Source organism: Heloderma suspectum, chromosome 3 (assembly GCF_057233095.1).
Source record: "Heloderma suspectum isolate Gila_16-S chromosome 3, 16-S_ref, whole genome shotgun sequence".
Taxonomy (NCBI): domain Eukaryota; kingdom Metazoa; phylum Chordata; class Lepidosauria; order Squamata; family Helodermatidae; genus Heloderma; species Heloderma suspectum.
This window is the reverse complement of record NC_139460.1, coordinates 58,435,376-58,446,618: the sequence shown is the minus strand read 5'-3', so window position 1 is coordinate 58,446,618 and position 11,243 is coordinate 58,435,376. Positions and strand designations below refer to the sequence as shown.

The 11,243-nt window shown below is 42.1% G+C and overlaps 1 protein-coding gene across 2 annotated transcripts; it reads right to left on the bottom strand.

Moving 5' to 3' along the window:
• Positions 1–555: 555 nt before the first annotated feature.
• Positions 556–8,276, bottom strand: C3H3orf38 (chromosome 3 C3orf38 homolog). 2 transcript variants are annotated; one of them, XR_014789071.1, is made up of 4 exons: positions 8,125–8,276; positions 4,935–5,155; positions 1,867–3,468; positions 1,207–1,817 (listed from the first exon to the last, which is right to left on the bottom strand). XR_014789071.1 is itself a non-coding variant. In XM_084843388.1 (3 exons), the coding sequence occupies exons 1-3, from the start codon at positions 8,261–8,263 to the stop codon at positions 2,875–2,877; spliced, it is 954 nt and encodes a 317-aa protein (XP_084699514.1). In that variant the 5' UTR covers positions 8,264–8,276; the 3' UTR covers positions 556–2,874. The 2 variants fall into 2 exon arrangements, 1 of the variants encoding a protein (XP_084699514.1); XM_084843388.1 differs by having other exon boundaries at positions 556–3,468.
• Between the last annotated feature and the right edge of the window lie 2,967 nt (positions 8,277–11,243).

The window sequence follows — 11,243 nt, the reverse complement described above, 5'->3', positions numbered from 1 at the left end:
TCCGTCCCTCCCCCCGGAATCCTCGCCGCCGCAAATCCACGCTACGCTATTTGCGTTCCCCTTATTTTCGCCGTCTTAGTCTACGTAAATCTTGACGTAGACTAAGACATGCCAAAATAAGGAACACAAATGGCGGCGGCCATGGCCTCTGCCATTTGCGTACACACGCCGTTTTGTTTTGATTTAAGTCAGACATGATAGGCTACGTAAACATTTACGTAGCCTATCACGTCTTTTTTTAAAAAACTGGAAACGGTGGTGGCGGCAGCCAGTCGGAAGACTGGCCGCCACAGCCACTGCCGCCGAACCTGCCGCCGCCTGGAAGATCCGCCCCAGGTAAGTCTCGTCCCGGGGGGGGGGGGGGGGGGCGGCAGGCCGTTCCGCCACCGATTTTGGGGGGCCGAATGCACTGGCATTCGTCCTCACCGAGATCCGTGGCGGAATTCTCTGACATCCGTACATGCATTAAAAATGTGGTTGTTCAGGCAGGCATCTGGGGTGGGTTAGGGTATTTTAGGAAATGTTTTCACTGCTGAATTTTATTGTTTTAAATTGTTTTATTATATACTTTGTACATCGCCCAGAGTGGCTGGGTGACCAGCCAGATGGGCGATTAATAAATTTAATTAATTAATTAATATAGGATTGCAGCTTCAGTTGCAAAAGAGATAATCATATCTGAAACAAATATAAGGAAAATCAAAATATGTATGTAATTGTAGTAAGCTATGTACAAGCATTGTGCTTCAAAAACGTAAAGCCCTTACCTGTAGATGGCACCAAGTTAGGGATGTCAAAGAAATCTGCAACAGATTCAAATGAGTGTGGATTTCTATGAATCCATCCCATGGATTCTTCAGTGTACTGTTTTTTCCTGAGTTGCAGATTCTGCGGACTTGAGGACCGTCCTTTTACTTCCCGGAATCATATGTAAATTCAGTTATGAAAATATGAAAAATTTAAAAAACAGACCAAAAATGCACATTTTCTTCATAGGCGAAACTGTGAAAATGGGGATTTGTGCATTTTCCACTTTTGGGGAGATTTGTGTGAATTAACTAATATTAACTAATTAACACTAACTAATGTGAATCAGCATTAGTGCACAATAATTAATGTGCAAGTGCAAATTAGCACACATAGAACAAAATTCTGGTTAAAAATATATCTGATTCTGTCAACGAGCAAACGATGGAATGCAAGCATTAATGAACTGTAAAAACAGCAAAGCCCAACTAGATTTATTGACCTTATCAAACGTTTTCATGAAGTCCATCTTGTTTAGCAAGCATTTTGCTTTAATTTTGCCAACTATACATATGCTTTACATGTTCAGTTTTAAGGATTGCTGTTGATATTTTTTGCTTTTGTCTGGAAATGAGTTTTTCCTCCTTTCTTGAAAAGGCAAAACATCCCAGAAAATTTCAAGAACTTTAGGATTGTCAAGTACAACCATTCATTTAGAAAACAGTAAATTTAAGGAGAATCCAAGCTTTAGCGAGTAACCCTACACACGTTCAACAACAAAAAAGTCCTACAACTGGCTGGGGAATCCTGGGAGTTGCAGGACATTTTCTGTCTAAACATATATAGGAATGCACCCTTAAAGATTTATTGCCAAACTGAATGTCCAAATGTTCATTTGTCCACGTTAATCCCAGGAAGTAAGGGTTAATTAATTAACTCACAATTTGCCACAGCACATGCCGCCACCATTTCACAAACGTAACCTCCTGTCAGGGCAATCGGAGGTTGCTCCATGTCATCAAAATCTGGGCACTATAGAATAATTGTGGGTTAAACAACCCACAGTTAACCTACAATTAGTTGTAAGGTTAACTGTGGGTTGTTTAACCCACAATTCACCTATAGTGTCTGGGTTTGGACAACATGGAACAACCTCCAATAAGAGGTTATATATACAAAATGGTGGTGGCTGCCATTATGTTTGAACGGGCCCAATGTCTGTTTCACAGCTTATCAATGAAAAGCCCATTTAAATGTATAATTTCAGTTACAATTTTAGAGAGTTAAATATGCTTTGTACGGTAAAGCCCCTTTTTGAAGTTATATTCAGTTTAATGAAGTCACTAACAGAAGATATTATCTACAAATTACAAATAATTAGTTTTGTACAACCCTGAGTTTTAGGCTTTGTGGAATGCTGATAAACTAAAATTTAAAATTAACTCTTTAAACATAATTAGTAAATATTAACTGAATTGCAATCAACAGTAGCTTTAATTTTACCGTAGCTTCTTTAAACATAAAGTAAGTGACAAGTGCAAATTAAGAACAAGCAAGAGAAACATAATTTCCCAACTAATAATAGTGTACAAGTGCTTGCTTCATCTTTACAGTGGAAAAGCTACTTTATGAGAAAAGCCCATCCAAAAACCAATGACCTAGCGATACATAATCTGTTGCAATAGGTGGTCTTGCATCCCTATAGATACAGCTCCACTCAGCCCCCTCCCACCTGAAGGAGAAGGTGAAGATGCCACAGGTAAGCAAGATGATGATGTGTTTTCCCCAGCTCTGCATCCTTCTGATTTGTGTTTGCTTCTTTCCACCTACTTCCCCAATATCTCACACTGGAGGGGGGAGGAGAAAGAATGGCAAGAGAGAAAACCTGAGCATCTCCTCACCTTTCCTCCCTTCTCTTCTTATTTCTGGATTAGTAAGTAATGTGCCAGAATTAGCCCAACCACCACCAGCTACAAATCTCTAGTTTAATACTTTGGCTTATTATCGAACCAGAAAGCCTGACTTAAGAAACAGAAGAAAACAACGTCTTTGAATGCTCAAGTACGCTCATGTGCTGTATTCTCCAAGGCCCACACACTTTCCTCCTTCATTTTGCAAACAGAATGCTCAAAATTTTTGAGGCTCAACCAAGGTAAGCTCCTTGGACACATAGAATTGCTGGAGTTCTTCTTGCTCATATTTTATGCAAGGTCTTTCTATATGGGTTCCAGGTTCCATGGCATTCTGACCAACAATCTTTAGATTCACGAACTTGATTTTCCATGTATTCTCCCTAAAAGGGCAACGGATGAGTCCAAAGATTTGTTCAAAAACTCCCAAACAACAAGTATTTCTATGAACTGTGCCAGCTACTGCTACCACAACTAACCCATGACGTGAAACTGTGCACCGCAGACCACCAGCATTCAAGTTGGGGTTCAGGAAGAGGTATTCGTCTTTCACCAACGACAGTAAGCGAAGGCTCACCATTGCTGCACCCAAGTACTCTTCTATGTTTTGTTCTGAAGTGCTGTAACAAAACTTTAGTATTACATCATCCCAAAAGTGTTGTGGTCCCCATTCTTCTTGTGGCTGTCCAATCAATGGGTTCTGAGAGTTTAGAATTCCAAAGAACCACTGACAAAATTCCTCTCCCAGACTATGACACTCTTTGTCATCATCTTGTTTGTCTCCTCTTTGTTTTTCCCCCTCTTCAGGTTTCTGCAAAACAAAGCAGGGACTTTTAATTTTAAGCAGTAACAAGATGTGTCGGATGCTTTCCATAATTAAGTTCAGCACAGATGAAAAAAGATCCTAAAAAAATTCATGGAACTCAACAGCAAGTCAAGTGTAATCTGTGCCCTGAAACGGTGTTTACAACTGTGCACACCGAATGAATGGGTTCTGTAAAAACCCATATAATATTCACTTTACTTGGACCCACTTAAATAGATAGATGAAAGCTCTGTATATTTTTATTCTGTGAAAACAAGCAACATTTGTTTACCTTGTCTGTCATAACCCAGTCTAGGCTGCAATCAAGCTGTGCAATATAAGTGTGGATTGTATTATATGTTTATCTATTCAACAAAGAATTTTCAAAGCAAAGTTGCCCTTCTCACTTAGACAGTTACCAATCCGGTTTACCTTTATTGCCTTACTATAGATCACCACATGAGAAAATAGAAGAAATATCATTAGATTTGTGAGGTGCTGCAATCCAAGCTCAGGCTAAAACCTGAGTAAGTGGATTTGTTTCAGAACAGAAACATAAGAGGTAGATGCTACAACCTACTGTGCTAAGGCAGCGACTAAAAGGAACCTAGGGGTATACCCTAAAAAATAAAAAAGTGTAAAGATACTACTCGCTCTTCCCCCCTGCAAGCACAGAAGTAAACTGCATGTAAAAAAAAGTCAAACTAATTTCATTTCCTATCATTTTTTAAAGGTTTCTAACACAGGGTGATCTAAACACTAAAAAAATATTGCAACCCTACTATATGACCTCACTTCCAGTTTCTCAGTATCCATCTCACAAGAACCTGATTCTCTGATAGTAGGAGAATGAGAGGTATCTTCCAAATAATTGTAGCCAGTAGGACTGCTACTAAAAATATTTACTGATGGCATTTGAAAGTAGTCTGGGGGGACACATGCAAGGTATTACTATATTACGCTAAGATATTGCTATTTCCTTGTGAAGAAACAAGGAAAAATTAAGCTGATTCTGATCTCAGTCAGAATCAGCTTAATTTATCAGTAGTTGAAAGAATGTCTAGATTATTCTTCGAATAGTTGAAACTCTAAGGGTGCAATCCTATGCCTGTTTAGCCAGAAACAACTCCTAGCCTTCCCCAATTGGTCATGCTGGCTGGAGAATGCTGTGAGTTGTAGGACTTTTTTCTGTGTAAACCTACATAGGATTGTGCCTTAAAGCAGAAATATAGCTCCATAGATCTCCAAGCATGTCAGCTCTTTCAAAAGCCTCTTTCTTATTTAGAAACCAACATCTCTGTGCTATGGTTCTGCTACACAAAAATGCTGTAACATTATACACTTCTAATTGAAGATGTCCCCAACTACTCCAAAGTAGAACAATTTGAACAGTACATTAAAGTTTGAACAACCAACCAATTGCCAAAAATAATGTTTTGGATTTCTAAGACATGTAAAATGATAAACCATACCTGTATATTGGGCTTAGTATGTTTTTGCCCTGACGGAAAAGTTTTCAGCTGTTCACACCAGTACTGCTTTGCACGACCAACAAGCTGGTGCTTTTCAGAAGAAGGCGGCATTATAACTCCTTTTGTTGCCAAGTACTTGAAGATTATCTCTCGAAATACCTTCTTTCTCTTCAACAGCTCTTCAGCACTTTGACTGTACAGTAGGATGGCACGTACGGCTTCTGGAAATAAAGTAAAGTCAGAAATAGAAATTTTGCTTGAACCCAATTCTCATACCGCAAAAGAAAATTGGCATTTTGAGTATGTATGTAAAGCACGTGAAAAATCTCAAAGGGCATTTTTGAGTGATCATTATGCTTTGTGAAAATGCCAGGTTTTGTCACTGCAGAAACTTTACCTTAAGGGAAGGGGGAGCAGGCAGCCAAGGGCTCTCTCAATACAGGAGAAGCCCAATAGGGCTGTGGTGTTTGCTTCTGACATGCAGAGCATCTTTTCCCACTAGGAATCACGGGCCCAAATAATCACATTCTATGATCGCAGGCAAAAAACCCCACGTGGTGTGTCATTTGCTGCCAATAAGAGGCCCCCACAGGAAACCAGAGTTTCAAGCGAGAGAGAGAATTGCTATCATAATTTAGAGTTCTTTGCCTAAAGACCTTCAACTATAAGGACCAGGATATGCAATAAGGTCTTGCCAGGATTAGCCAAGTACCCTCCAACTATTTAAATAGACTCCAACATCATCTGACTGCTTTAAAGTTGGGCTTCTTAACTTCAAAAATCCAATGAATCAGAGCATCTTCCAAAGGCTAGACTTTAAATGATACCACGCAAGTTGTAACTCAGCAAAGAGTTTCTGATGCTCAGGAAAGCGTGTCAGTGTTCTTCTTTTATTTCTCTCACATAGTAGCTCCTCCCTTGGAGAAGATGACAGAAGCTAGAGGAAGGGGAGGAGGCAAGTTGTTCACTGTACTAGAATACAGTGAATACAGAAATTCATAGCAGATTTTCTTTAAAAACACACACCCTTTCCTTCCTCAAACTGTACAATATTTAGTACAGTCAGATTTTGGGCATTCTGGTTAATAGACTCAATATAGTGCTAGACTTAATCAAGTACCTTCATTGGTATTGGTATGATCCTTTGTATAGGTTCAGTCCTTTGCCTTAAATATTGCTGTAATACCATATGTTTTCTCAACTCAGTTTAAAAACATTTAGCATTCAAAATCTGTTTCATGGGATGATCGTCACTGAGTAAGTATTACAGAGACTTCAAATGGTTTCTGGCAGATGACTGTTGTCCTTCTATGGAAAAAACTTAAGTGGTATTCTGAGGCAGTCTGAATACTATCACAATAAAGGGAAAACAATTGCCAGGTAAAAAAACCATCATGGTACTTGGGGAGAGGAGCCCTATGGCCACTAGACAGTATGTAGATGACCAGAGGATTCTTCAGTTTCTGGGAACCATGCTCCCTGCACCCTCCCTCACCACCTTGTAGGTGGCACGGTTCTTCCCCATCTCCGCACTCGTTAACACAGTGCAGAGCAGGAGAAAAGGAAGTGTAGTTATGATGCTTAGAATAATAGAATAGTAGGGTTGGAAGGAGCCTATAAGACCATCGGGTCCACCCCCCTGTCCAATGCAGGTAAACTTCCTATAAGCCGTGTGGCCTCCCCCGATCATGCTCCGAAGTCCCCAGCTACACAGACAAAATCAGTTGTCTAGCCACAAATGCAGGGTGGCTGCAGTGCAGAGAAGATCCCCTTCGTGCTCTGCTCACCCTGCATTGGACAGCAGCCTGCCCCCGAGTTCAGAGCTGACCGACTATCCCAATAGGATTGCACCCTAAATTATGTACATACAGTCAACTGCAGCTGATTGTTACAGTATTGTGAGTGCACATGGTGCATTATGTAATACCATTTGTAAAAGAGAAGCCCACGTCCCAAAGATCATATAATATAAAGTTAGGTAAAGGCAGGGGAAGCAAGGGTAACAAGATGTGAATTAGATCAGATCAGCTGAGCATACTTAGGCTTCCTTTTGCTTGAGAACAAAGACTGGAGGGTCAGAGCTGCTGCAGACCAGGCAATCCGAAGAAACTGAGCGAAAGGCAGGTGCACTTCAATTCGTGTTCAGAGCCAATGTCCCCTTCTTAAGGGTAGGGGGCAGAAGGGCCTTAACTACAGATGTAGGAAGTTCTCCAAGATTCTGCGATATGTGGAGCTGTGTGGATATGTGTTCCCCAAGATTCTGCGATATGTGGAGCTGCACAAAGGCTGTGAACACCACTCACCTTACATATCACCCAAGAACTTCAACTTCTATTTACCTCCAATAAGCACGTCACAAACATTACATTATAGCATACATTATTTCATACAGCTACCCCATGTAGCTGTATGAAATCATCAGTCAAGTAACAATAAGAAACAACACAAAGAGATTTTGTCATAATGGCTAGTTTATGACCTGGGCCCATTTCCGATAATATTAAACTAAATATTAATGACCAGAACTACAAGATATAAGAAAACATATCTTGGTAAAATAAGGCATTGCCTTATTCTGTGATCATACGCAAACAAACATGAATTTAATATGCCAATTGGCAAATATTTAATTGGCAAATAGTCTTGGACAAACACATCCTTCAAAAGATCACGAGCATCCCTCAGTGACAAGTTTAGATTACAACCATTTGTAAATTACCTTGAGCGTTCAATGAGTGTAGGGCTGATCCAAAAATATATGCTATATAAGAGCAGAATCTTATGTTTATACAGAAAAAGCCCTACAACTCCCAGGATGCCCTGGCTGGGGCATGCTGGGAGTTATAGGGCTTCTTCTTTTTTTGTCTAAACAAGCATAGGATTGCGCCCTTAAATAATAAATTAATTAAATAAGTGCCCCTCTAGCTTCATATACTCGAAGACGCACAGCCCTACTGACTCGCTGGCGCGCCCCTGCCTTCTTCCGGGTGAACCCGGGGGGGGGGGGCGCGGGGGGTCCGATCCACTCTGGCGTTTGGCGCTCGACACGCGGGGCGGTGGGCCGGGCAGCTGCTCTGGTGGGCCGAGCCAGTGCCTGCCGCGCCCCTGCAATAGGCGAGAAGGGGCTCCTTCCCCCTTCCGGCCGGGAGATGAGGGGCTGCGGGTCCCGGCAGCCCAGCCCTCGACTTACCTTGGCGGTTGTCGGGCTGCACGAGGCGGTTGGTCACTGTGTCCGTGAGCGCCAGCAGGTCGTCGGTCTGGAGCAGCTCCAGCAGCTCCCGGCAGCCGGCCCGCTCGCGCTCGGTCATCCCCACCCCAGCCGAAGCCATGATGACGATGGGCGGGGGCAGCGGGCGGGCGGCACACCCAAACCCCTCGCGCTCCGCGCCCACGCACGAGGAGGAGGCCCGAAACCTTGGCAACCGAGCGCCAATTGGCGAGACAGCGCCACTTCCGCCTGTGGCGTGTTACTCTGAACAGCCGCCCACTCCCCCGCCCCGCTGACTTTTCCTACTCGCTAATTCGCTACGGTGGGGGTGCGGCCCAAAGCGGTTCGGCTTGGAACGGGGACGCCGTTATAACGTTCCGTCGGCTTCCAGGAACACTGTTCTGGCCTAATGGTGTCGGTTCGCTCTCCTTGGCTACTTCAGTCTGTGAAGCTTTTCTCAGGGCCGGCGACTGGCATTGAAGGGGAATTGCTCGGGAAACCTCAACCACGTTTTGTTAGTTCCAAGAATGCTGCACTTCCTGGATCTCGCAGTGTTCTTAAACGCCTTGAGTAAAGACTCTTCTCTCGTCCCAGTAAATTACATGTCCACAAATGGAATAATGTTTCAGTAGGGAGCGCTTTTTTGAGGATTCTAGCCAGCCAACCATGCCCTATTCCAGGATACTCCATGTTCCTCCCAAAAACTACGGCCACTGAGCATGCTCAATCCTCACTGGGCTATTTTGAGGGTTCCCCCTCAGAGGGGGAGGGAATGTTCCTAACACTTTTTGTATTTCCGCAAATGTTGGTTTTCCTCAAGTTTGCCGATACCTCCCTCTGGTGAGTGGATAGTGCTGTTTTTGCTACATGAGGATTGGCGCCTGGAAAACGAGCCCAGCCCCCTATTAGTATATAGCGGCAGATGTTCTCAAACTGGTTCCGCATTTCCATTCAGGTGGTCCGCGAAAGGGCTGACACTCACCGTACTGCCAGAACAAGCAGGATACATGGTAAACCTGATCCGAGGCTTTAAAAAGCTGACAAACATTACAGCCGACTTTATAACGCTTTGCTCACAAAAACAGGCGCATCCATTCCATTAGAAAGGCAAGCCTACCAACACATATCCTTTGAACAACAAAAAAGTTTTAAGCGGCCCGCCGAGACCCCCAGCAATTTCCTATAATTCGGCGAGTGGGGAAGGAAGTTTGAGAACTGCTGGTATATAGGATTCTTACTCATCCGCGTCCCCCTCCCCGGCACTATGCACCTCAGATTGAGTCCCGATGTTTAGCTGTTAGTCTGTTGCAGCAAAAACAAGTCTTATGGCACCTGCTGGATAGGTTTCTTACGGAATAAACTTTTGGAGATTAGAGTTAACTTCATCTAATATAAGTGTGACTACATTTCATTGCCATTTGCCCCTCCCTCTATACCTATCCTCTGCTGGGAGGGCGTTATGTTTAAATAACACTTCACAGATCCGCTGAACTGGACTCTAGCTAACAAAAAGCTTACAATCTATTCATCATCCTCGTGACATAAGCCTCTGCTGTTCTACCAGGTGTGCTTAGTTATTGACCAGCAGAATTAAGAACATGAGACAGGCCCTGCGGAATCGAATCAAAGGACTATCTAGGCCAAGATTCTGTAACCACTGTGCCCAACTAGATGGCTATAGAATGTCGACAAGCAGGACATGAGTGTTCTCCAGAAACTGGCATTTTATTGCCCCTGTTCCCTTCCTTTTTGACCTATTCTAAGCCTGGAGGAAATTTTATTAAAAAATGAAACTTACTATATCCAGGGAGAGAAATAGGGTGGAAAAAACCCCATGAGCATTATTGCATTGGCTTCACAATTTTCAAAGTAGCACAAGAAGTTGCCAATTTTGAATTTACACATATTATGCCACATCATATAACCCCCAGATTAAGCCAGTCCTGAAGCCAGCTTGAGATGCCTAAGGAAGAAAAATGACTATCAGGGTCTGACAGTTTTCCAGTCAGTGGACTTCAGGATTAGAATGTTTAATTAAAACATTTTTAACCCACCCTTCATTCTTGCAGATACCAAGGCAGTGCACAAATACCATAAAAGCCATATGCAATATATCATGCTGCAAAGATAAAACAGAACATATATGGGTTGCACATAATTTGAATGAAATATACAACTGGCCATTTAAATGTAATCAGAATTTCTAGGAAGAAAAAATGAAGTTAGCATGTATGGATGACCATTTGTAGATACTTCTGGGGGCTACATTACAGAAGGGAGTATGTGTGCGCACAATAAAAGCACAGGACTTCTGTACATGCACCCTCTCAAAATAAATTATATTCAGTATCAAGCTCATCTTTTAAATAAGACTCTCTTGTTCAGTCTTATTAAGGCTGGCAAGTCATTTGCAAATTCCTGGAGGTGCCAAATGTGAAAGCACTATTAGCAGGTATCAAAATATCTAGTGGTAATAATTGGCACTTTCATGAAAAGAGCATGTGGGTGATAGGGGGTATCACCCACATGCTCTTTTCATGAAAGTGCCAATTATTACCACTAGATATTTTGATATCTAAATAGATATTTTGATATCTAGATATTTTGATATTTTCCTATAATATTCTAAGTCAGAAAGATCAAATCTAAGATTCGAGAATGTCAATCAGATGTCAAAGGAATAAAAGAAACTAAATTACTAACAAACACACCTTTTCTAAGCTGATGAAGAAAGTATGAGGGGATGGAACCATTAATAAAAGCATAAGGATTCTGCTAGCAAGAGAAGATGGATGGCAAGATGGATGGCTATAGCAAGATGGATGGCTGTAGCACCAAGATTTGAGAAAGAGAAACTCAGAATATAGAAAAGAATGAGAAATAAAAGCGGGGAAGCTAGGATTCCTCTACAGCCCCTTCATTATTGTCACCATTTTTCATCGTCACCTGGTATGTTAGAACACCTTTACTGTACTTTAAGCAATGTTTGTTTTGTATGGATGCTATATAAAATACAATGTGATGCAACTATTGTCTAGCAATAAGGTAACTAATGTAGTCAAGTATTTCCTAGGTAGAATCCCAGACACCATAAAATCATA

Coding starts and splice junctions, on each gene's coding strand:
- C3H3orf38 (XM_084843388.1), bottom strand. CDS start 8,263: ATGGCTTCGGCTGGGGTGGGGATGACCGAGCGCGAGCGGGCCGGCTGC. Junction 5,156..8,124: donor GCAGCCCGACAACCGCCAAG/GTAAGTCGAGGG, acceptor CTTTATTTCCAG/AAGCCGTACGTGCCATCCTA. Junction 3,469..4,934: donor ATACTAAGCCCAATATACAG/GTATGGTTTATC, acceptor TTTGTTTTGCAG/AAACCTGAAGAGGGGGAAAA.